This window comes from Cyanistes caeruleus, chromosome 4 (genome assembly GCF_971803275.1).
Source record: "Cyanistes caeruleus chromosome 4, bCyaCae1.hap1.1, whole genome shotgun sequence".
In the NCBI taxonomy this organism is placed as follows: domain Eukaryota; kingdom Metazoa; phylum Chordata; class Aves; order Passeriformes; family Paridae; genus Cyanistes; species Cyanistes caeruleus.
The window spans coordinates 34,285,019-34,307,306 of NC_141704.1; the positions used below are offsets into that span (position 1 = coordinate 34,285,019).

At 37.1% G+C, this 22,288-nt stretch overlaps 1 protein-coding gene across 7 annotated transcripts in view; it reads right to left on the reverse strand.

Annotated features, from left to right (window-relative positions):
- IFT56 (intraflagellar transport 56) overlaps positions 1–22,288 on the reverse strand; it is a 45,768-nt gene that overhangs the window by 19,743 nt on the left and 3,737 nt on the right. For 6 of the 7 annotated variants that reach the window (XM_086887630.1, XM_086887628.1, XM_086887629.1 and 3 more), the window contains exons 4-12: positions 18,964–19,078; positions 10,894–10,943; positions 9,131–9,276; positions 7,757–7,928; positions 7,283–7,357; positions 6,010–6,112; positions 2,851–2,906; positions 916–969; positions 426–489 (exon numbers count right to left, since the gene is read on the reverse strand). In XM_086887630.1, the coding sequence (XP_086743756.1) occupies positions 426–489; positions 916–969; positions 2,851–2,906; positions 6,010–6,112; positions 7,283–7,357; positions 7,757–7,928; positions 9,131–9,276; positions 10,894–10,943; positions 18,964–19,078 (835 nt within the window). Of the gene's footprint in view, positions 1–425; positions 490–915; positions 970–2,850; positions 2,907–6,009; positions 6,113–7,282; positions 7,358–7,756; positions 7,929–9,130; positions 9,277–10,893; positions 10,944–17,061; positions 17,180–18,963; positions 19,079–22,288 lie in introns of those variants that run through there. The other variant, XM_086887632.1, reaches the window with a different exon arrangement.

A 22,288-nucleotide genomic window follows, 5' to 3' on the forward strand; every position in this document is an offset into this window, starting at 1 on the left:
TGCTAGGACTCCATGTACTCGACAGGCTTTGATTAGTGGTCCTAGATTTGTACTTGTGTATCTCTGCCTGTGAGGTTTCAGCCACTCACTTCACAATTAATTAGGCTGTTGTCTTCTGTTTCTCTAATGGGGATTATTAAGCAAAGGCAAGCTGCCACAGCATCTTTCATGAAGACTGCACAAAAGAGGTAGTACAACCTCTTTTCCAGATGAAATCATATAGTAAGATTTAGTATTGAGACTTCTAATTTAAACTTGAAAATTTGCTTTAGACTACAATTTAGACTTTCTGAAATTCATCCTATAGAAACAAAATGCCTAGCAATATTTTTGCTAACAGTCAGCAGTTAGACACAGATACGATGGTATACACTTGGATATTTTAAGATGGCTTACTTAATGGAAAAAGAACATTTCAAACATACCACATTCACTGGCTGATTCCCCCACCAACTGGAAAAACTGTTGAGCAATTTTCAGATGATCTCTCTGGAAGATGAATAAAAAATAAATCCAAGATGAGTTACAGGGGTGATGCTACAATACACAGTGAAAATAATGCTCTGAGGAACACCTGGGGAGGAACTAACAGATAAACGAGAGCTGAAGCAAAAACAGAAAAGGTAAATGTGCCACTCTATGTGCCTAGATAAAGAAGAACACTGTACAAAGCAAATGGAGATTTTGGAAGCAGGATAGAGAAATCAAATTCATCTTGATTTACAACAAGACCACCAACAGAAATTTGCATTTCACTCATTCTGGAATGATTATTGCACAGAAGGAGGTTAAGAGACCCAGAAATCCTGCAATCTAAATAAAAAATGACTGCCTCTTTCACTCCATTCCAGTTTCTACAGATCTGCTCACATTGTATTGTTGGAGAAGCCGGAGAACCTCACGGGCATTACTCACCGAGCCCATTTCTTGTCCAAGTGCTGCATTTACCACCCCTTTGAGGATGTACTCCTGGAAAAAAGAAAAAAAGTTAAAAGGGATCAGAGAAGACATGGTGAAGATTTCAGAAGACACATAAAAGCCTATGTGTACATTATTTTCTTTATTAATTCAACTCTATCACAACTGACTTTAGTAGGTAGCTGGTTACTGTGTGGTGCTTAAATGCAGTATTAATTTATTCCCCCAAAATACATTTTACTTGCTAGGTAGTCACTTCTACGAAATATGTTAGATGCAGAGGGGTATAGTGTTTTCTGCTAAGTTTTATGGTCAAAGACAATGCACCAAGAGGAATATGGTAACATACTTTCATGCCCTCTTCCACATCATATCACCAAGAAGTGCACTATTGTTATATTAAAGCACAGATCCCCTTTCAAATACGCACATTGGTTAACCATAACCACTGACATTGCTGCTGCAAAATTCATAGTGTTTCTCATCAGGACAAATATGTCAAGAGGTCTGTGCTCTGTGGCCATGTTACTCTAGTGAAATTAGGAACAGAAGTTGAGTAGCCTGTAATCTCTAGTATGAGAAACTACAGTTTAATTCTTCTCTGAACAAATTTTTCTTAGCATGTAACAGACTCTTTTGTCCTACACAAATCTTATAATTAAGAGTTATATCTATAAATCTATTTTAGTAGGTACTCCTGATAAACCAGGACAGCTCTGTCACAGAGGAAAACACAGAAGAAGAGACATCTTTCAAGAGACCAACAACAGAATGTACAGAAGGAATCTGAGAGCACTAGCCAGGATAGTAAGTAATCGTTTCAGCACATAAACTGTGTTACAGACGCCTAATTATTATCCTACAGGCATTGAGACAAAGAAGAAATTTGAGAAATACTTAAGAAGGTTTTAGAAGTAGTTTTGCAAGTCCTAGCAGGGAGTTCCTTACAAGTGGGAGTCAGAAATGGAAAAAAAGAAAGCACAAAGATTCTAATTCCAAAATGTGATCAAGAATTATTAGCCAAGTATACTGAGACAACAAAGACCACAAAAGGACCAATAGCTGCAGAAAACTTTTCAAGTTAAGTTTTGCTATACTGAAAAATGCAAGAAGTGTAAAGCAACATCAGAAGACACTCCTCACTCCTCAGCACAGAATCACCGGATCTGTGTTTTTGAGGTTTTCCTTTTCCCTCCCTCCCTCCCTCCCTCCCTCCCTCCCTCCCTCCCTCCCTCCCTCCCTCCCTCCCTCCCTCCCTCCCTCCCTCCCTCCCTCCCTCCCTCCCTCCCTCCCTCCCTCCCTCCCTCCCTCCCTCCCTCCCTCTCTCCATCTTACAGAGACTCATGAAAGGTCTCTTTTATGCCCAACTATGTGACCTTTGGAAAATAAACAGCAAAGAGGAATAAATCAGAGACTAAAGATGCTGGAACTGCCACAGAAGAAAATTACAGTAGCAGCCAAGGGACACAGCAGTTTTCACTCATGGCAGCCAAAGTGTGATGGGATTAGAAAATACTATTTATTAAAACTGTTTAATTTAGCTCATTTTAATTGAAATGGCTTCAGGACAAACTATATGAGCATCTGAGCTAGGAAGTCACCATGAGGCAGACAACCAGCTATAACTGTAAGGGGGCTTTTACCTATACAGTAATGGTCCATTTCCCAAAAGCAAGGCTGCACACAACAGAGCTGTACTCTTTGCTGAACCCAGGTGGTACAGTAATAAATAGCTTACGTATTCATGTATGCCCATATGCCATACTTTATGCACGCACATTAAATTAATTGTTGGAGAAGGGATGAAAATACATGAGTTTTAAGAGTGGGAATGGGGCAAGCTGTCTTCAGGATACCAGTTTTGTATGTGGCAGGTTTCCTACCAGTTTGTAACCTCTGTCTTTATGCACCATGTCACCATTTTCCAATTACCTGTGGAGCTGTAGGTTCCAGGTCCTTAATCAGGTTATAAGCCTCCTGCACATCATCTGAAATGCCAGACATCAGAATGCATGACAATCCATAGTACGCTGTATTAGAACAAGTCACTCATCCTATACAATATTCCCCAATAGTCATAGACTAAGAAATAAGCCATTTAGACAGGAGGAGAAAGATAGCTATAAATCACAGTGAATTTCTGTATAATGGTGATAGTTTTCTAAAACTCAAATAACAAACTCAGAGTGAGTAATAGCTTCTTAATTTACTACAGTTTTCCTAGCAGAGATTGTTTGGCCCCTTTGTTCATAATCCAGTGGCTGCCTTCTTAGCAGCACAAGGTCAAAATATTAAATCCATCATCTTCATGTATTTTGTTTTCTCATATTTATTTAGCCCTCAAAGAGAATAGGGTAACATAATGCTGTAGGGAAACTTCATCTTTTCCTTAGCAATATTTCAGCATCTGCCCAGCAGACCCTAATTAACAAGGAAAAAGCACTGCTAGTATGGAAGTTTAAATGTGGCGTTTGAAATCTATAAACAACTTACTTTCCGCACAATAATTATATAAACTGAATAGATCCTAAACTTTACCTAAATTAAAAAAGATGTTGGCACTATGGTTGGCTTTGTAAACCAACGTAGTGAACATCCTCTGTTACTGGCAAAATTTTGTTAGTACAGATTATACTAATTGCCCACACAAATAAGCTTTATCAAACAAATTTTTTTTTCACTAGAACATACAATCCATGTAGACACTTAAGGCAATATACACTGGAGCTGTCAGACTCCCACCCATCACCTCTGCTTTCTTACTGTTCCCTAGAAAAGTCGCATAGTAAGACAGCACAATGTACTAGCTAAAAGTCATTACTTTTGTTTTTCTTTTTTCTTCTTCTTTTCTTTCTGCTATTTTTGGCTAGCTCAGACCACCACCACCACCACCACCACCACCAAAAAAAAAAAAAAATGACAGTAACCCTTATTTTTATCAACAGAGTGTAGACCATCAACACAGAACTATTCTCTTGAGGCTCCAACAGAAGCAAATCTCATGGGAGCAGATTTCAGCAGAATACCAACTGACCTCAAACCCTGTTAGAAATCACTGCCCTGAAGAGTTGAAACAAGGGAGTCCATGTTTGTGCTTCAGTCATTCCAGTTCAGAGGATATATTATCACAAGCCAACGTTTATCAGAGACCTTTTAAGTTTTGAAGCGTCAGCTGTAGTCATAAGAAGTAAGAATTTTTCACTTTCCTAGCCAATGCTGCTACCCTAGTGAGACTTAAAAATGGAAACTAAGCCAAACCAGAAAAGAGGTTTAAGTCTGAATTCTCCCGGACCTTCTTTGTCAGTATGTAAGTCATTTGTCTATCACAGTGAAGAGCAGAACCCAACTAATGAAAATTACTGCAAGGTTAACAGCATATGAGTAAACAAGACTGATTTTTAACTGATGCATGGGATGCACTTTGTTTCCATGTAAGTAGAACTTAATTTGAAATGTATGTTATTATCAACAATATTATTGTGCAAGATAATTGGTAGTGGTACCAATATTGCCTATAGTGACACTGGCAAAATAATACTGGACAGAAGAAAGGTGGCTGGAGACAGCAGACATGGATTTACCAATGCCAAAATGTACTCATTAATTCAAGGTATGATTGGTTGTGTGAATAAGGGGATAATGGTTGATGCTGTACACCCTGACTTTAGCAATGCCTTTGACATGGTCTCTCATACAAACTTGAAAGATAGGACTAGATAAGTAAAACTATAAGGGCATGGAAAACTGGCTGAATTACACTACCAAAGGACAGTGATCAGTCATACAAAATCCAACAGGTGGCTCATTACTAATCGAATGCCCCAGGGACTAAAACTGTAGAATAACTTGTTTTTATTAATGATCCAGATGGTAGCATAGAGTACTCTGACCAAGTCTGCAAATGATAAAAGATTGTAAAGAAAGCTCCCAGATATTGAGAAGCAGCTCAATAGGCTGAAAAAATGGGCTAAAAGAAATCTGATGAAGTTCAGTGGAGGCAAAATGCAAGTCTTGCGTCTTGCTTGGTTTGAAACATGCCCGAGCAAGTCAGGTGGGGAGATGACTGGCTAAAAGGCAATCTGGCAGACAGTGCAGCCTTGCAGCAAAGGAGGCCAACTGGATAATATTAGCATAAATGGAGCCATTGTGGTAAGGGAAGGGATTCTTTATTTGGCAGTTGTGAGGTTGCACATGAATACTGTGTTCAGATTTGGAATCCTACCATAAACACTGGAGTGAGCTCAACTGAGGGCTCCCAAGGCAGGAAGATGGCTGAGCAGAAACGGAGAGAACTGAGTTTGCTTAGCTTCCAGAGAAAGGATGTCAGGGGAGATCTTATCACTGTCTACAATTAACTGATAGGAGGGTACAGAGTATATGGAAACAGGTTCCACGGAGTGAGAGAAAGGCAGTGGACTCAAATAGAACAGAGGAAGTTCTGACTGGATGCTTGTCTGGACATGGCTTTAAGCAAACTGATCTAATTGGACATGCCTTGAATCACACAGCCAATCAACCCACTGTTGAATAAAAGAACACGATGTGAGAATAGGAATAGCTCTGAAAAACTCAGATACAGTTCAAAGAAGCTGGCAAACACAGGAGAGATACAAGTAGAAAATCCTTACCAACTGATTCTGGCTACCTATCTGCATTCTTGAGGAATTGTAAAGTAGATTTTCATGAAATATCTTGTTCACAGTCACTTTGGTTCATATTTTGTTTGTGCTGCATTTACAGAAATGGTTGTCCTTGCCTTTACAGGACATACGCCTACCATTCTCACACATTCAGGCAGAGGAGAGGTCCCCTCACTAGAAACAAATAAACACTACCATCCTCAAAGCCATCTCCTGCAACCCAAGAACCTCCTATACTTTGCTGAAGTAGGCTTTTTTTGAGTGCACAGTATTAAAGCCCTTCTCTGCAAGCCATTGAAACTTTTTTTCATACTTCACTATTTTACAGAGGAACAGAAAGTGAAATAAATTACATTTTACTGCAAAGGAAAAAAAGCATTGAATAAGTTGAGATAAGATGAATTAATTTCATCCCTGAAGCTATGAAAGAGCCAGAGGAAGGTGTATTTACCTTGCTGGAGATGGTAAATCACAAGATTCAGTCTTGCCTCAGGAATAACGTCAACCAGAGGAGGTAGGACTTGCAAAGCCCCTTCTCCTCCTCGGAAAACCACCTGCAGAGAAAAGTAGCATATTGATAATCATGTATCAGAATCTTTTCTATGATAAGTTAATTCAAGGAAATTAATCCTTAAATTCCTACATAAACAGTAGGAAAAGGTCAGTGGCTCTGGCATTAGCTTAATTCCTGCTTTAATATAGCTACAGAATTATACAGCGTGACACTTGTTACTCTGAAGAATATAAGTATTTAATCCATACATAAACATTAACTTATTTCAGCTTTTAGCATCTCAAAAGAGTGATATATTATATAGCAAAGATTTAAAAGAATAACAAAGTCTGAGTGAAGGGAAAACTAGATACTGCTTATGATGTTTTTATATGAAAAAAATTAGGCTAACAACTCAACATTCATTTAGAATGACACAGGATCCTAAAATGATCAGGAGCAGGCAATTATACTCCAGTTTCACATGACAATTCCTCCAAGAAGATCTAATGTCCTTATTCAATAAAGCACTGGCAGAAATACCAACATACAAAATAAATAATGCTAATTTACAAAAATCCAATTTGAAATCAGTTTTAACTCTTGGGGAAAGAAGTGTTAGTTTGTGATGACTGCCTTGAAAAATGACAAAGCAAGTAACTGCCCCTCATTAAACATGAGCAATCTACTGTTACCAGTTGTTCAGCCAAATAATACCACTGAAGAGAAAATTAACCATCAGTTACTCTTAGTGACTCTTTTACTGCAGAACACGAAACCATCTTTTTTCCTAGAACTCCTTCCTTAGTACTTTTCAGATGAAAGCCATTTTCATGAGCTATCTTTATTCCAGTCAAATTGTTCTGGTACTAAATAGAATTCAGGGTCATCATGACTTGTTTCTACAGTGTCTTTATTGAGTGGGCTCCACAAAGTATCTTGCAAAGGGACACTTACACAACACACATTATTTTAATATGCCTTCATAACTAAAAGCATCAGTATTATTGTTTTCTTGACACAGTCTCAAAATGTCAGGGAAAAATTCCAGGAAAAAAGTAAATACACTTGATGGCACATTCATTATACTGGTAGGATTCCTGGAACAGGACTTATATGGCAGCAGAGACTCAATTAAGTCTGCAATTTTTCAAAATACTCCATTTTATGAATCATCATGAAAAGCTCTACAAGAGAGTGGAGTTCATATTAAGTCCCAGAAATTACTTACCAGATTGTGCTTAATGAGCTCCTTGCCAAACTCAAAAGATGATGAGGCACTATCTGTCAAGTTCTTGAGCTCTGCCTGGAATTACATACATTCCAAAATTTTAACATAAAACCATAAAAGAACAGAAGCCTAAGTGGAGCTTCAAATGAGCTTCAAAGCTGACAGTAAGACATCTCCATTGGTGTTGGATGACTAGAAGATTTTGCCTTTCCACTTCTATCTAATTATTTTAGCAACTGGGTAATACATATAAACACAAGATCAAAAGGATACTGGGAAGATAGTAAGAACACTTTGCACATATGTGGAGAGATTGGTTAATACCAGGGAAACAGAAATAGGTGACATTCCTAAAAGGACACAGTGACAAGGTAAAGACCATTATCAACATTACTGATTAAGACAAAGGAAAATAAACATGTATGGAATCTTAAACTAAAATAAAGGTGAATTGAAGGACTGTCCAATAGATACCTCTGCAGCCTTTCCATTGTAAAGTCGGAAATGGTTACAAGCCTTAAGGTTAAGAGCAATGGTGCTGTCAGGAACTTGCTGAAGATAAACAGCTAGCACTTCCTGTGACACATCATAGTAATCCAGTTTGTAATAGCACAGGGCCACATATACATTCAGAGCCAGGTATTCCCTGTAGGAAAGAGGATTAAAGTGAACCCTTAAATCCTACCAGATAGTTTAACATTTCCCACTACAGCATATTAAAATTTTATATATAAAAAGAAAGCTCTCACATTTATATGTATTTTACAAACACATCAAAACTGGGGTTTCTGAGAAATGCTTAGGGCTTCTCTAGTTGGTCAGCTAGTATAGATGCACAGTATTTTTTTCCACAGTAGCTACTGCAGCTTTTAAGAATTACCAACAAAACTTTTGGTTTGCAAATCTGGGAAATAGTGGCAACTTCACACCAAGGAAACATGCAGAACATGAGCACTGTAATTTTCCTGGCAGAACATGATTTTCTAAGCAGTATGCTCAAAGACATTTAATATGCACATAAAAGTTTGTACTGAGTACACTTATTTCAAAAAATCCTTGTCATTACAAGCAGTCAAGCCTGAGGAACTAGACAGAGAAAAGACAAGCATTTGTGAAAACTGTAAGTAAAAGGATAATTGTTATGAAGGTCACTCATACTTTGAGTGATTGTTTCTGCAGGACTTGGAAGATAAAATCTCTTTCCCAAGCATTACATGATATATGCATTATGATGGATTTGTCTGAAACATTCAAGAGGAGATAGTGCCAAAAGACAGCAGTATTCTGGGATGGTAGTTTCTATTTTATTAAAAATACTTCCAGCCACTTAAGAATTCAATTTGTTGATTGTTAAATTCTGAACTAAAAATTTGCAGAACATGACAGAAAACCCCATCAACAAGTGCCATAGAGGATAAACTGAAAAGGAAAGGAACTCTACATAAAACTCAAGAACTGAAACCTTCTTAGAAAGGCTAAGAAGTGAAGGAAAAGTAAATAATTCAAGCAAAGTTACAAGACTGGCCCTCAGAAGGGAAAAAATAAAGGACAAAACAGTACATACTATATATTATTTCAGAAGAAATAAGTAACAAAATAAAAAAGATATCAGAACAAATTAACCAACAATTCACAGAAAGAAAAAGAGAGCAGACTTATTTTTAGACGTGGGGGTTTTAATAATGCTTTGAATGAACAAAATTGAGGACCTGCAACTGATGCACATTCTGGGACAGCAAAGGGACATAGTAGTTGTGGAAAATGCCTGCTTTCAGAAACCAAGTAACTATTTGGAATTTAAACACCACCAATAACATTGTTGCTCCAATAGGGTTCAGAGATGCACACCGATTATCCAGCAGAATGCGCTTGTAGATATCAATAGCTTCTTGGTAATGGGACCGCATGTAGTGGATAGATGCCAGGCTAAGCTGATCTTCTGTAACATCTTGTAGGTTTTGGTGAGAGCTCATCAGTTTCTTTTCATCACTGAACTACAAAGAGTGGGACAAAGAGGAGTTCAACAAGAAAAGCTTTTTAATTAACCAGGTTAGTTTTGTCCTTGCTGGTAAACAGCATTAAATATCTGGAAAACCACTGTTACTTTAAAGCTAATTTGACCAGTGGAGAAATACAAACATTAAAGAGGCAGATGAGTTCAAACTGAATAAATGTTAGGCTAAAACTAAGCACATATTTTCCTTTAAGGTGTGATCTAGATATAATTGCATGTCATGTGCTTTGATGGATAAGAGGGAAAGAGCTGAATTAATTATTTCACAAACAGAATTTCACAACACAAAATTTCACTGCTATTATTTAAGCCAGCAAAAATTTTGCTGTTTGTAGATCCAAATCTAATGTCTCATGAATAGCAGAAAAACACAAGATTTGCAAACACAGAAGTCCTAATTTTTACATGTCTCCTTTACAGCACTAACCAAGTTCACTTTCACCAGCCTCCAATTTCCATTGGACTCATTTTTAAAAGCATTGCTGCATAGCACACAAAACACACACAAAGTTTTGTTTTGTTTCCTAAAAACAAGGAAGAGTTAAACATACTCACTATATTTGTATTACAACAGTGAAGTTGAGGCTATTTACCTAATCAGTCTGTTCAAATCACTTATTCCATGACTTCCTTTTGCTGATTTTGCTGATTCAACAGTAATAATAAATTTCTCTTAGACACAAATTCTAGTATTATATATTTGTTTTACCACCTAACTGCTAGTTTTCTTCAAATCCTTCTCCTTCTTTGAACCAATCATGATGTTAAAAGGCTGCTTAACAGAACTAAAGGCAATGGGCTTCATCATTTTGCTAAAACCCTGTATTTCCAGTGACTAACTAGATAAAGAGAAGTTGCATAATTCCTAGCTCATCACAGATATCTGTAAGTGGCAATGCCACTGCAAAAATGCTTTAAGATTTCTCTCTTAAGACTAACATATTTAAATAAAGAGAATCTGACATCAAAGCTAACATTCAGGATTTATACTTCCTTTTAAGGCAATGCTTTTAGTAGCAGAATACTTCTCAAGTATTCTGTACAGGATGGTACAAAGCCTAATTTAAGGGAAGATAGCTATGTGTGGTAAGTGAAATAAGCACTTAATTGTTGTTGAAATTAAATTAAATTTCATGCTATTAACAGTATGATTTCCTGGATGCTGAACTACTTAAGAGGATCAGTAATAGCATATAAACCATTTTGGTAAAATTGCTACATATAAGAGACGTGCAAGTTAGTAAAACTTGGTACATTTAGGAAAAAAAAGTAAAATAGTGGCTTCTACATTTCTGAGGCCATTAAGGTTTCATGCTCTTCATCATTAAAAATACCATTACATTCCTATTGTATGACTTATGTGAAGTGTATTGGTAATACTTTCCTTAGAAACATGTTGAGAACATCTATTCTGAGATCATGTTTTCATACTTGCTTTCTCCTCCACATTTTGATACAGTAGGGTGGTTATGAAAAATGTTTGTTCTTCTGCCACCACAGGCATTTTAATTATTCTGCCAGGCTGCCAGCATAAATTACACATTACCAAACTGAAAAGAAAACAAACAAAGCAGGAGTGAAGAAAAAGACATCCTACCTTATGTGCCAGGTGAAAGAGTAAACGGTTCTGGAGACCACTCTTAGGTGCTGAAAGGGAAATTCAGTAAGTATTAATATAATGAACTACTCACAGGCTATGTCTTTATATTTTTAACTTTTTTTTCTCAATAGACATGAATGCATCCCTATTCTTTCATTAACTAGCCCAAGTACAGTTCTTCACTGAGAGCCCTTTGCAGGTCATGAGCTGGGGGAGGTTCTACCAATTTGAGAGTGGTTTGGAGGTCTTCCTCATTCTTATCCTCATTCCCTGACTATTTCTTTTTAAATCCATGTTGAAAATAATTTTTCTTTGGCCTCTACCTTCCATGAGCCTTAAAACTTCTATAAATTGCATTATCATTTTCCTGCAGTGATTTCTTGATAATTTTCTGAGGATTTTTTTGTGACACATTTTTTGTTTTAAAACAAAAAGCAGCAGTAGATAAACTCAAGGATCCTTCTGTGATGTGTCACATTTGAAAGAAGTTTTGATTTATAATTCCAGGAATCTCAGCAACTTCTAGTGTATTGAAAAACTGAGTGCTGCTACCATTTTGTTAGGCATGCACATTACATTATACTTCTAATATTCCTTCTGTCCTTAGGAATGAAAGGCACACAAAAGAATTCTATGGCCAGAGCAGATAAGATTCAAACTAAGATACGGCAAGAGATTTAAGGGGGATATCTTTTTACTAGAGCCAGCAAAATTAATGAATTTTTTTGCTCTTGCAGGAATAGGAATTTCATTGAATTCACTCCATATGACACAAATTGTAAACTGCAGTGTTTTAAGTCACTAGAGCCTTTTGCTTCACTGAGAGCGGCAAACGTCCTTGTCGAACAGAGCTATTCATTTCTTTTGCAAGCAATCTTCCAAAAAGCCTTCCCTTGTTTCCTGTACTTTTCCTAGCCTAATGAGCACTCTCATTCTTGCTCAGACCAACCAGCTGGCAAAGCATGTTCCACAGAAGGGGTGTACATGGAATCTTTACAAAAAGCAGAATTACTTACTGTGTTTATAAGGCCACAAAAGTGCAGAGTTAGCACAGCAATAGCCTGTAACACAAGGCTGTAATTCTTCTGACATCTTAAACCATAAGAGGGCTCAAACCACCATTCCCTCTTCCCCACCACCCCCTGAAGATGGAATTTTTTTTTTTTTAAAGCAATTTAGGGAGAGATTTCCAGGTTTCTTACTCTTTCTCCACATAGTAAGTAAACTTTGTAACACAAAGTAACAGTGCCAAAACCCAGGCGTCATTCTAATCAGATTGGCAGCACAAGGCTGGCCACCTACTTCTAATAAGTACAGCAACCATTTCTTCACTTTGGTCTTTAGCAAGCTGTGTTATTTAACCATGTTCCTAGAAAAATGAGGACAGTGAACTGTATATTTAAAGAAATACTAGAACAGAAGTCCAAAATACAAAGGTGGTATGAAAGCACTCTCACAAGACCGCAGCATCTTGTAAGGTACTTCTAAAAGAGCATCAAGTTGTTAAGAAGCTAAATGGTCTTCAGTCTAGGATACATGCGGAAATTAGGCAATTTATTAAAGAACAGAAAGTTTTTCTGATAATAAATAGAATAACTACAATAAATATTGCATAGGCAGCTGTAGTAGTATAACTGACACAATAGTATGGATATTTCATCCACTGACTTAGAGAGTACCTTAATTTAAATGCATGCTCTACATGTTCCCCAGCAGTAATTGATAGGTTTTAATATCAAAGTTTAGAAGAGTTGCACATGGACCCTACATACACTTCTGTAAGAAACTTCAACCACAACCATCCTTCACAATTCAAAACATTTGGTCATCAAAGACTCCAAAAATACAAGCAAGACAGATTGTGGGATTTCTACTGAAAATAACATATTGTATAATCACAGTACTATGGGTAAAGACACCAATGTTCCTTTTTTGAGTAGGCTTTCCTTTTTTTTTTTCCCCTTTTGAGTTTGTTTTAGCATTAATTTCACTATGAAAATTGTGACTTGCAAGCAATACTTGTCAAGAATCTAATCCAAGGAATTTTTGTTTCATTGGTCAACCAGTGAGTGCAGGCTGCCCTTGCAAATCTGGCATCTGATCTGAGATCAAAATTATTATTTACTTCTTGGTAAAAGCTGGAGTGTTAGCCCACATTATTTAACACCTAAAAACAAGTGAAATATGAAATCTGAGTTTTGATGCCGTGCATGAATATATGGATGGTGGAAAAGTGTCCTGCTTCATAAGATATAACATAGTACTAGCTATCTGATATTCTTCAAAGTAAGTTGCTTGTAACCCCACACAAATAAAGCCCTGTCACTACAGTAGGCAGAAATATGGAAACATTCAACATCAGCAGCTTATTTTCTCTTGGTGCCAAATGCATTCTTTGAGGAAGACAAGAAAACATATGAACAAGGTCAGATTAGTTTTCAGAAAAAATGGGATCATGAATATTGGATAAAGATGTTGTCAGTCACTGGAGCAGGAAGTGATACAACTGTCTCATCAGAGATAATGATTTTTAAGGGACATTTAAGGGACATTAGTTTGCTCTTTTATTACTCTCTGCTGCTACTGAATTTCATTGTCACTGATCTATTAATGCTATAAGGAAGCACAATCTTCTTTTCCTGTTCTACTTTTTCAAAACAATGACTACAATTTATTTATTTTTTTTGTTAAAATCAGTACTAAGCAATCTTGGGATCATAATGTGCATGATTACAATGCTGTATGGCAACAAACTGGAGCCTGCTCCAGGTCTAGTACGAGCCTTGTACTCAAGCACTGAAGTAGTTGATCAGGATATATCTCTTTCTACCTAGGAAATGCACTGATACTCCTTTGCCAGAAATTTTATCATGATCAGTGCTCTTTTCCCAGGCACTAGCATCATAGCTGTCATAGATCTTAAAAGTGTTCTGCATATTTTTATGTACTGACACTGACAGGCACCTACTGAAGTATTTCTTAAAATACAGTAAGCAACTACAGTAAGAATGAAGAAAATGTCTTCACTAATTATAAAACAAAACATCAAACTCACTAGAAATGGCAGCTCAGACTCTTGGTGGGTTCTATATGGCTGTCTCAGGCACTAAAAGGATGATGAAATACAGACATGGGCAATCTGGCATTTGTGCTCTCTCAAGAGAGCGCAAGGCACTTATTTGTTAGTGCATCCAGCATTAACAAATCTCATCTAGCACATACTACATATCCTATAGCAGCCCTTCATCCATCAACAGGCATAGAACACATGTTAAACACACGTAGCAGGAGCTGGTAAGAATGGAGCAGGGCTTAGAAGGCTCTATCATGACAGCAGAAAATATGACCAGAGGAAACATTTTTCTCCTTGTCCCTGAGAAACAACACTCTGCTCATCTGAACATAGTAGGTGAATGAAGCCCTCTGTAACTCAAAACCAAAGTTTCACTGGTGGAAGGGAAAATGAAAGAGAATGGGAAAAATGTTCAAAAAAACCCCATGGTCCAGTAGTGAGGTTTACACTTACACACACTTGACAGCTCAACTGTACAATTTTCTTGAATGAAATTTACAGTGGATATTCACTGAAATTTTCCCATTCCCACAAAACTTAAATGACAATTCAGTTATGTTCAGTTACTTGCAACTCGCACACATTTAATTTCAGTCATACTGAAATTAAAGTACAGTAAATTAAAGATCATCAAATTAATTACTCCTGGGCTGTAGCTTCCACTATACTTAAAAAAACAAAACAAGAAAATACGGCTAGTAGCTTTTAGAGTTTAAACGTGATATTTTCACTTGTGGAGAGTTTCATATATGAAACAGCTGGTTTGAAACCTCAGCTAAAATGCACCAAAAATAACTACTGTTCTCAAGAAACAGAGCACAAGCAACAAGGCAGATAAAATCATGTAGGTGAACATGCAACCCTAAGAAAAGGAAAACCCAGTAACTGTTCTGTGCCTGCTTGTATCTGAACATTTTAATTGGTGATAACTATTTCACACCTGAAAAATATTATTTCACAAATAACGGTGGTTTGGAAACTGGTTTGGAAAATGTCATTGTTCTTACTAACCCATCTCTGTTCTGCTTTTGTACAGTATTGCTCCTTTTTATATAGTTTGTAAAATGAGTTCTCTGTTCAGTTGAAGCACATTCAGGTCTGACACATGCAGAGATATGAAAAAGCAAAGTAATCAGAAAGCTCTTCCCATCAAAAATTGGAAGGAATTAAAAAAGACCCCAACTTTAATGAATGGTTCAGCAATACAACCCTGTTTGTGCATGAATCTTAAATTTAATTGTAAGATTCCATTTATCCTGAAAAGACGGTTTTTCATAACAGACTTAACTGCAGCCCCACTTATGTGCACATTTTGTGGTTTAAAAGAACAATTTTAGTTCTTATGCTTTAGTTCTTAGTTTCTTTCTTAATGCAAGCCAACAGCTTCTGAGACCACTATGCAGGCTTCTAAACACTCGGATCAGTTGCCAGGATCACAGTCCAAATGTGCCAGACTGAGTTTCTGTTCTTTGGCCTTTGCAAGGCACAGGAACTGTGAATGCAACATAAGCGTTTTAGTTTTTATAATGAAAAAAAATAATAATTTGTTGTTATTATTGTATACTAAATCAAGATCAATAGTTTAAGGCTCATTCTCTCAAGAAAAGATTGGCTACCCACAGCACAGGAAACATATTTTCAGCCAATGTATGAGAACACAGATACAAAAGGAGCCAGCAAAGCATCACTTGGCAGCTTCACTATGTGATGACTACAAAACAACAGTAGCTGACTTGGAAGTAACTCTACCTTCACCTCAGAATTAGGAACATTAGTAACTGCAATGTGAGCGGACAACAGGGGAAAAGGAGAAGCCAGAAATACCTGAAAGGAATTTGGAAGAAAGCCTAGAGGAGGTAAAATACAATTGTAATGAAAAACCTTCAAGGAGGGATTTTTCTTTATTGCTTTTTTGCTCTACTTCTTAGGTTATATTTGCAGTAATTCTTTTTTATATGACTTTTGATATTCAGACTCATTCTTTCCTGAGAGAATCATAAAATCACAGAATGGCTTAGACTGGAAAGGACCTTAAAGATATTTAATTCCAACCTCCCTGCTGTAGTCATGAACACTTTCCACTAGACCAGGTTGCTCAAGGCCCTATTCAGCCTGACTTTGAACACTGCCAGAGATGGAACTTCTCTAGGCAACCCCTCACCACCCTCACAGTAAAGTATTTCTTCCTTGTATCTAATCTAAACCTACTCTCTTTCAGTTAAAAGCCATTCGTCCTTGTACTATCACTACATGCCTGCGTTAATGATTCCTGTTAAGCTCTCCTGTAAACCTTATCTAGGTACTGGAAGGCCTCAGTGAGGTCTCCCTGAAGCCTTCTGTTCTCCAAGCTGAAAAATCTAATTCTCTTTGCCTTTCCTTGTAGGAAAGGTATTCCACCCCTCTCATCATTTTGATGGCCTCTCTGGACTGGCTCCAACAGGTCCATGTCCTTAATATGCTGGGGACTCCAGAGCTGGATGTAGCCCTTCATGTAGGGTGTCACTAGAGCAGAGAAATAAATCTCTTTTATATCTTATATAGATATAAGAAATAGATATATTTTGTATACCTCTTTATTATAAAATAATCTCTTGCCCCACAAGAGATTGTGGACTATATATGAATCCATTAATCACCTCATGGTTTTTAGTGATGGTTTCCTAAATTTTAAGTATCCTGCAAATTTTTCCTCATTAATGGAATGATGGTTAACAATAATTTCCTTAAGCAACAGCAACAGTATATGTCAAGAAATAACTTGATTTGATTTCAAGATACTTACATGTTCGTGTGGAAAACCTATTCCTGAAAGCTAGCTGATATTGATGTTCCCTTTCACATAGAGATTCTGTCACTGTAGAAATTTAGAACTATAGCTAAAACTAAATTAGTTGTCCTTCATTTGTTTTAGCAGTATGCTACCTGCAGAGATTTAGCATAATGCAGCAATAAACAGCATGTACTATACAAGAATTCAGGCAAAATAATCCCAAAATAGCAATAGTAAGCAGTCCAATATTAACACTACCTATCATTTTTTCAGTGGTATTCAAGGCAGTTTTGGATAAATGGTGCTCTTCTAGAGACTTTACCTGTTCAAAGGAAGTATTTTGCTCCTTCAAGATCTTTGCAAAACCATGGAAGAGAGCACAAGATTATATGGTCTCAGCTGTCAACAATACATGGCAAGCAGCCACCACTGATGCAATCCTAAATTGATAAAAAAAACTAAAAGAGCATCTGACTTAAGAAAAATAAAAAGGTTTAAACTCAATTTAAGAATGACTGAAAGGGGGATATACCACACTTGGAAGCTTTCAGTGGAGAAAGGACAAGTGCTAAAAATCCTCAGCTGAGACTGCTTCCTCACCAAGGTTAAGTAGCCAGAAATCAAGGATTACAGTACACACAAGAAAGGTTGAGCACTTCATTATAAACCTGGCATGCTGTCCATCTTAAAGAATTACATGAAATGAAGAACTGAACTAATGTGACCACTCAGTTATTTTCTTATTTTCCTTTAGCTACACTGCCTCCCACCCTTGCTTTCTTAATATTCCTACTCTTGCCTCCAGCACCCAAGTACCACTAACTGTGCCCCTTACTCTGCCACTCACCATACTATTAATTAATCTGAAGGGGCATGACAAACATTAACCTTCCCACACCTCCAGCTCACAGTTAATAAATGTGCATGCCCAGCTGTGTATATGTCATCTCTAGAATGGATTACTGTAACTCACAAGATGTGAAGCTGGTGACAATGGCTCCAACTCGTACAGGATGCAGCTGCTTGCTTCCTCCATGCTATAGGTCACAGTGACACCTCAAAGCTCTATTGCCCATTTATTTTTAGATTCACTTCAAGTCCTAGGTTGCAATCTCCAAAGCTCAAATTTTTGGTACATTAAAGATTAAATTATTTGTAAATATTAGAAATTTACACACCTCTTGAGCAATACAAATCACAAAGCTTTGCATGAGATTTTTTACAACTGAAAATAAAAAAACATTTCCAGTTGTGGGATTCAAGCGCAGCATGATCTTTACAAGGATTTTAAAGGGATATGGGAACCTAATTATTTTTAAAAAATGCTACAAAGCTGTCCTTTTGAAAGGCTCTCCTTTGCAGCAGAAGAAAGTACTTGAATATTTTCTTCCTACCCTATTTTCAGCCCAAGACAAGAAGACGAATGAAAGAAAGGAGAAAACAATCCTTCAGCAAGAGTTTTCCCCTAAGAAGGCAAGAGTCATAAGTTGAGTGAGATATCACTACTATTAATTCTACTTAAAAAGCACTGAGATACTATGGTTATAGAAAACAATATAAATAACTAAGATACATAAAAAGTGATGGACAACAAAATTAAACTACAGAAACATTTTTAGGCAGTAAAAATTTCCCTGGAATCTAATTTCCGTTCCTTCTCTTTAAATGATCCCATGCATGTTCAGATTAAAGTAGAACTGTAATAATGTGACTATTGAGCTCCATGCCTTGAAGAATCAGATACCTAACATGTGACTTACCAGGCAACGAGACCACCTACTAAGTCACTCAAACTCCGTAAACAGAGCTCTTGTCTTTATCAGGGAGAATGCTGAATTCTCTCAGATGCTTATTTTTTTATAATTTCACTGGCTTAATCTGCTTCATCTGTGCTGGCTGAGGGACACAGAATCAGTCAAAAGAAATGTAACCTTTTGTTGCTGGTTGGCATATGCTGGGTTTTATATTTAAAACTGGTAAGATAAATTAATTTTCCAGATGCTTCTTTTAGTTCCAGCTGCTCCATATGCCCAAGATATTTTTTTAGGAAGGAAACTGCATCATAATTCTCCTGTTAAATGAAAGTTAAAATTAACTAGCCCCCAAACAAAATACCAAACCCAAAAAACTTTGCTCAAAATCCTTTACTGCATACTTTGTCTGGAAATTACTTTAAGTGTTCAAATTAATAAGCAGTCTTTTCCAACAGAAGCATACATCTCACCTTTCAAAGCTGCTTGCTCTGCTTGTGTGTACATCCCCAGAAGGAAGTATGTACAAGCAAGGTTCACCCAAACATCTGGATTACAAGTTGGTTGCTTGGTTAAAGCCTCATATTCCTGTAACAGAACAGAGGGTTGATGTTTAAAAAGTGTGTAATAACACATTCTTGTATTAAATATCATTCCTTCTTCCACAATTTTAAAATGTATCATTAAATTACTGGGAACAAACCATGCAGTCTTTACAACAAAACTATTATGTTTTAAGCTATGTCCCTACTTTTTTGTTTACAGCAATATAACAGATCACAGAGACAAGCAGTGCCATAAATCATCACATATAAGTGCAATTTCTGTCAACATTGAAGTTAGAGATATAAAACACATTTGTATTGTAAATATATTATTATAAAAATATTATTTACATATATAAGCCCCAATATATGTAAGTTACAAAGGCATCAATATAACCAGCTTCTGTTGCTTCCCTAAGTTCTCCTCCAGTCAAAGCCTGGCAGCCATAAGCACCAGGGATATCTCCTTGCGAGCACTTACTGTTAAATGTGTTTTTGTAAATGTGTAGATGGTGTCTTAGTGTATATTAAACCTGTGAAAGTGTGTGTTAAGTCTGAGGTTATGCAAGATAATAACCAAGTGCAGGAAGAAAATTTTTTTTGTACTACTAATAACTAAAATAAGTATTTTAAAATAGTGTTTAATTTTATCACATCCTTTTTTTAGTTCCTATTTTTGTGTATTTTTTATAATTGCGTATTAGTAGAGTGGAACATGTATATAATTTATAAATGTATAGATATGTGTATATACATTGGGGGTGTGTACTCAAAAATTTTTTACTAATAGGGGTACAAAAAGCAAAATTAATTGGAGACCACTGCATTAAAATGCAAGCCTATAAATTGGTATTTGGCATATTCAAGACTTTCTTATAGATGAAGATTAATAATTTGCAGTAAATATTAATCTGTTCCTAACTTTACCATTCCCCATTTTAAGATCTACAGCGAACAGCTATATAAAGGCACTAAATAATATATTCTGATATTTTTTATACATCCACATTCATTACATATCTTTTAACTCTGCCACACAAACTGCTTCATTTTGTATTATTTGTGAAAACAGCAAAAACTTAACAGATCAATCTTTCAATCTGCTTCTTTTAAACAAAAAAACTTTGCAGCCACTTAACAATTATATTCCTAAGGATAAGCATCTTTTGTCAGAGCAACAACAGGTACTAAAAGCAGAGACATGGAGATCTCCAAATGCCATTTTTTCCCTATGTAACAGCTCTGATGAATTTCAAGGAAGGACTATCCTTGGAATTCTCAATGGAAGTGCCTGCTGCTTGTGCTCCTGCTCTTCATCCAGCCATGGAGACAGGCAGTATAACGCAAAGCAGGCAGGGTCACATAAGGTTCTCACAAGACCTGCTGAAGGAATGTCATCCATGTACTCCAGATCACTGCAAGCCGCTCATCCCTCCCAGCAAAACAGCCCCTTACTGACTCTGTACTTGTTCTCCAAACATGTGAACTGGAAGTCCCCTCTACACAGGGAAAGTTTAGCAGATTGAGACTCTGTGGGTGGGAGACTTCTTACCTCTGGGGAAAAGGACAGATATATATTTACAGCACAAGATAAAATAAGCCATGCCCAAAGAGCAGCAAATCCCAAGATCACAAACATCCTGGCAACAATAAGGTTAGAGTTTGCAAGCATAATGAATTATTTTTTTGTTGCCAAATAAAAGTAAACTGCACTCTCAAATAGAGAAGACACTGGTAAGGAGCACCCTTAAAAGCCAGCTCAGTCTTGCTTGTATTTCAGGGACTAGCTGTCCAACAACATTTTCAATAAATAAATATTACATTATTATTATTATAATTATTACCATTGTTATTTATATTAATAATAATGATAATATTAATAATAACAATAATAATTTTTTAAAAGAAAACATTTACTTAGGAGCCAACCTTTCCTACTGAGGCCAGCTTAATCTTGATGTAGGCCTGTCATGGAGCTCTGAGAGATACGCCACTGCTGTTTATTGGGACCATCTGGAATCTTTCAAAATTCATTCAGATTAAATGCACCCAAAGGTCTCTTTTGACTTCAGGCAGCATAATTAGAAAAGACAAAGTGCATAAACACAAGTCATGTTCTGGCTTGTCCATTCAAAGCAAGCAATATATAGGATGTTCTAGCTGTACCAATGTGAATCTATGGAAACAGTAAATAAAAATTAGGACTATTAGTGCTCCTTATCCTATAGTTCCGAGCCATGTACCTGGACTATGTGCTATTGCACTCTTCCTCACTGAAAGCCATTCAACATCAGTCTCTCAATGACTACTTCACAAGAACTTTCCCCCCTCCTTTCCAAATAAACCAACAAACACAAAAACCACCTAAATACTCTCAAACCTGGCCTAAGAGTCAACCTGTGGCATACTTCTGCCATCCAGCTCCATCAACAACTCCTTGTTATTTTACTCTCCTCTTCCTCATGCCTCTATCACTAGACACAAGCAGTTTTCCTCAAAAGCAGGCTGCCAGGTTGATTGCCTACAACTATGGACACATACTGACAATGTGGAGGGCCAGCTCAATGCCCTTATTACTTGTCTGGATTCCCCAAGCCCATGAATACATGAGCCAATAAACAAGCCGACATATAATGGCTGCTCCACAGATGCTCAAATGAGATATTTATTGTAACCTGGCTACAGTCATGATAGAGACACCTAGAGAACTCCCAGAACTAAAAAATCCACATTTGACTTTCTATCTTCAGCTGTCGGGAACTGGAGTGTACCTGTATTCTCACACTTCCCACAGAACTGCTCAAGCACGACCAGATACTGCTCATGGATGAACAATTACCTAGTACAGCTCTGCTCTTTCCATGATTTACTATTTGACTAAAATTACTCTGAGCCAAGCTGGCAGGAGGTCCTGTTCAGTGAAGTGGTGGAATGGCTCCAACTTCTCTGCCAGGAGAGAGGTGGCAGATTGGAGATACTGTCACTGGCTGTATGTAGGTTTAGGATTTTGACAGAAACAACGCACTGAAGGCTCTGGCCCAGGGATCATTCTTTGCTCTTGTGCGTGCAACTGATGGACCAAAATGGCATTACCATGTCCAGCAGCTGCACCATGCCAGCATCCTGTGTGCCCAGAGGGAGAGAGTACAGGCTGCAAGTGTGAAACCTGTTCTTGAATCCAACCAAGAAGTACATCTGCCCGTGCCAATTGTCTCATAAATTTTTAAAAATATACTTTTGTATATACATATCT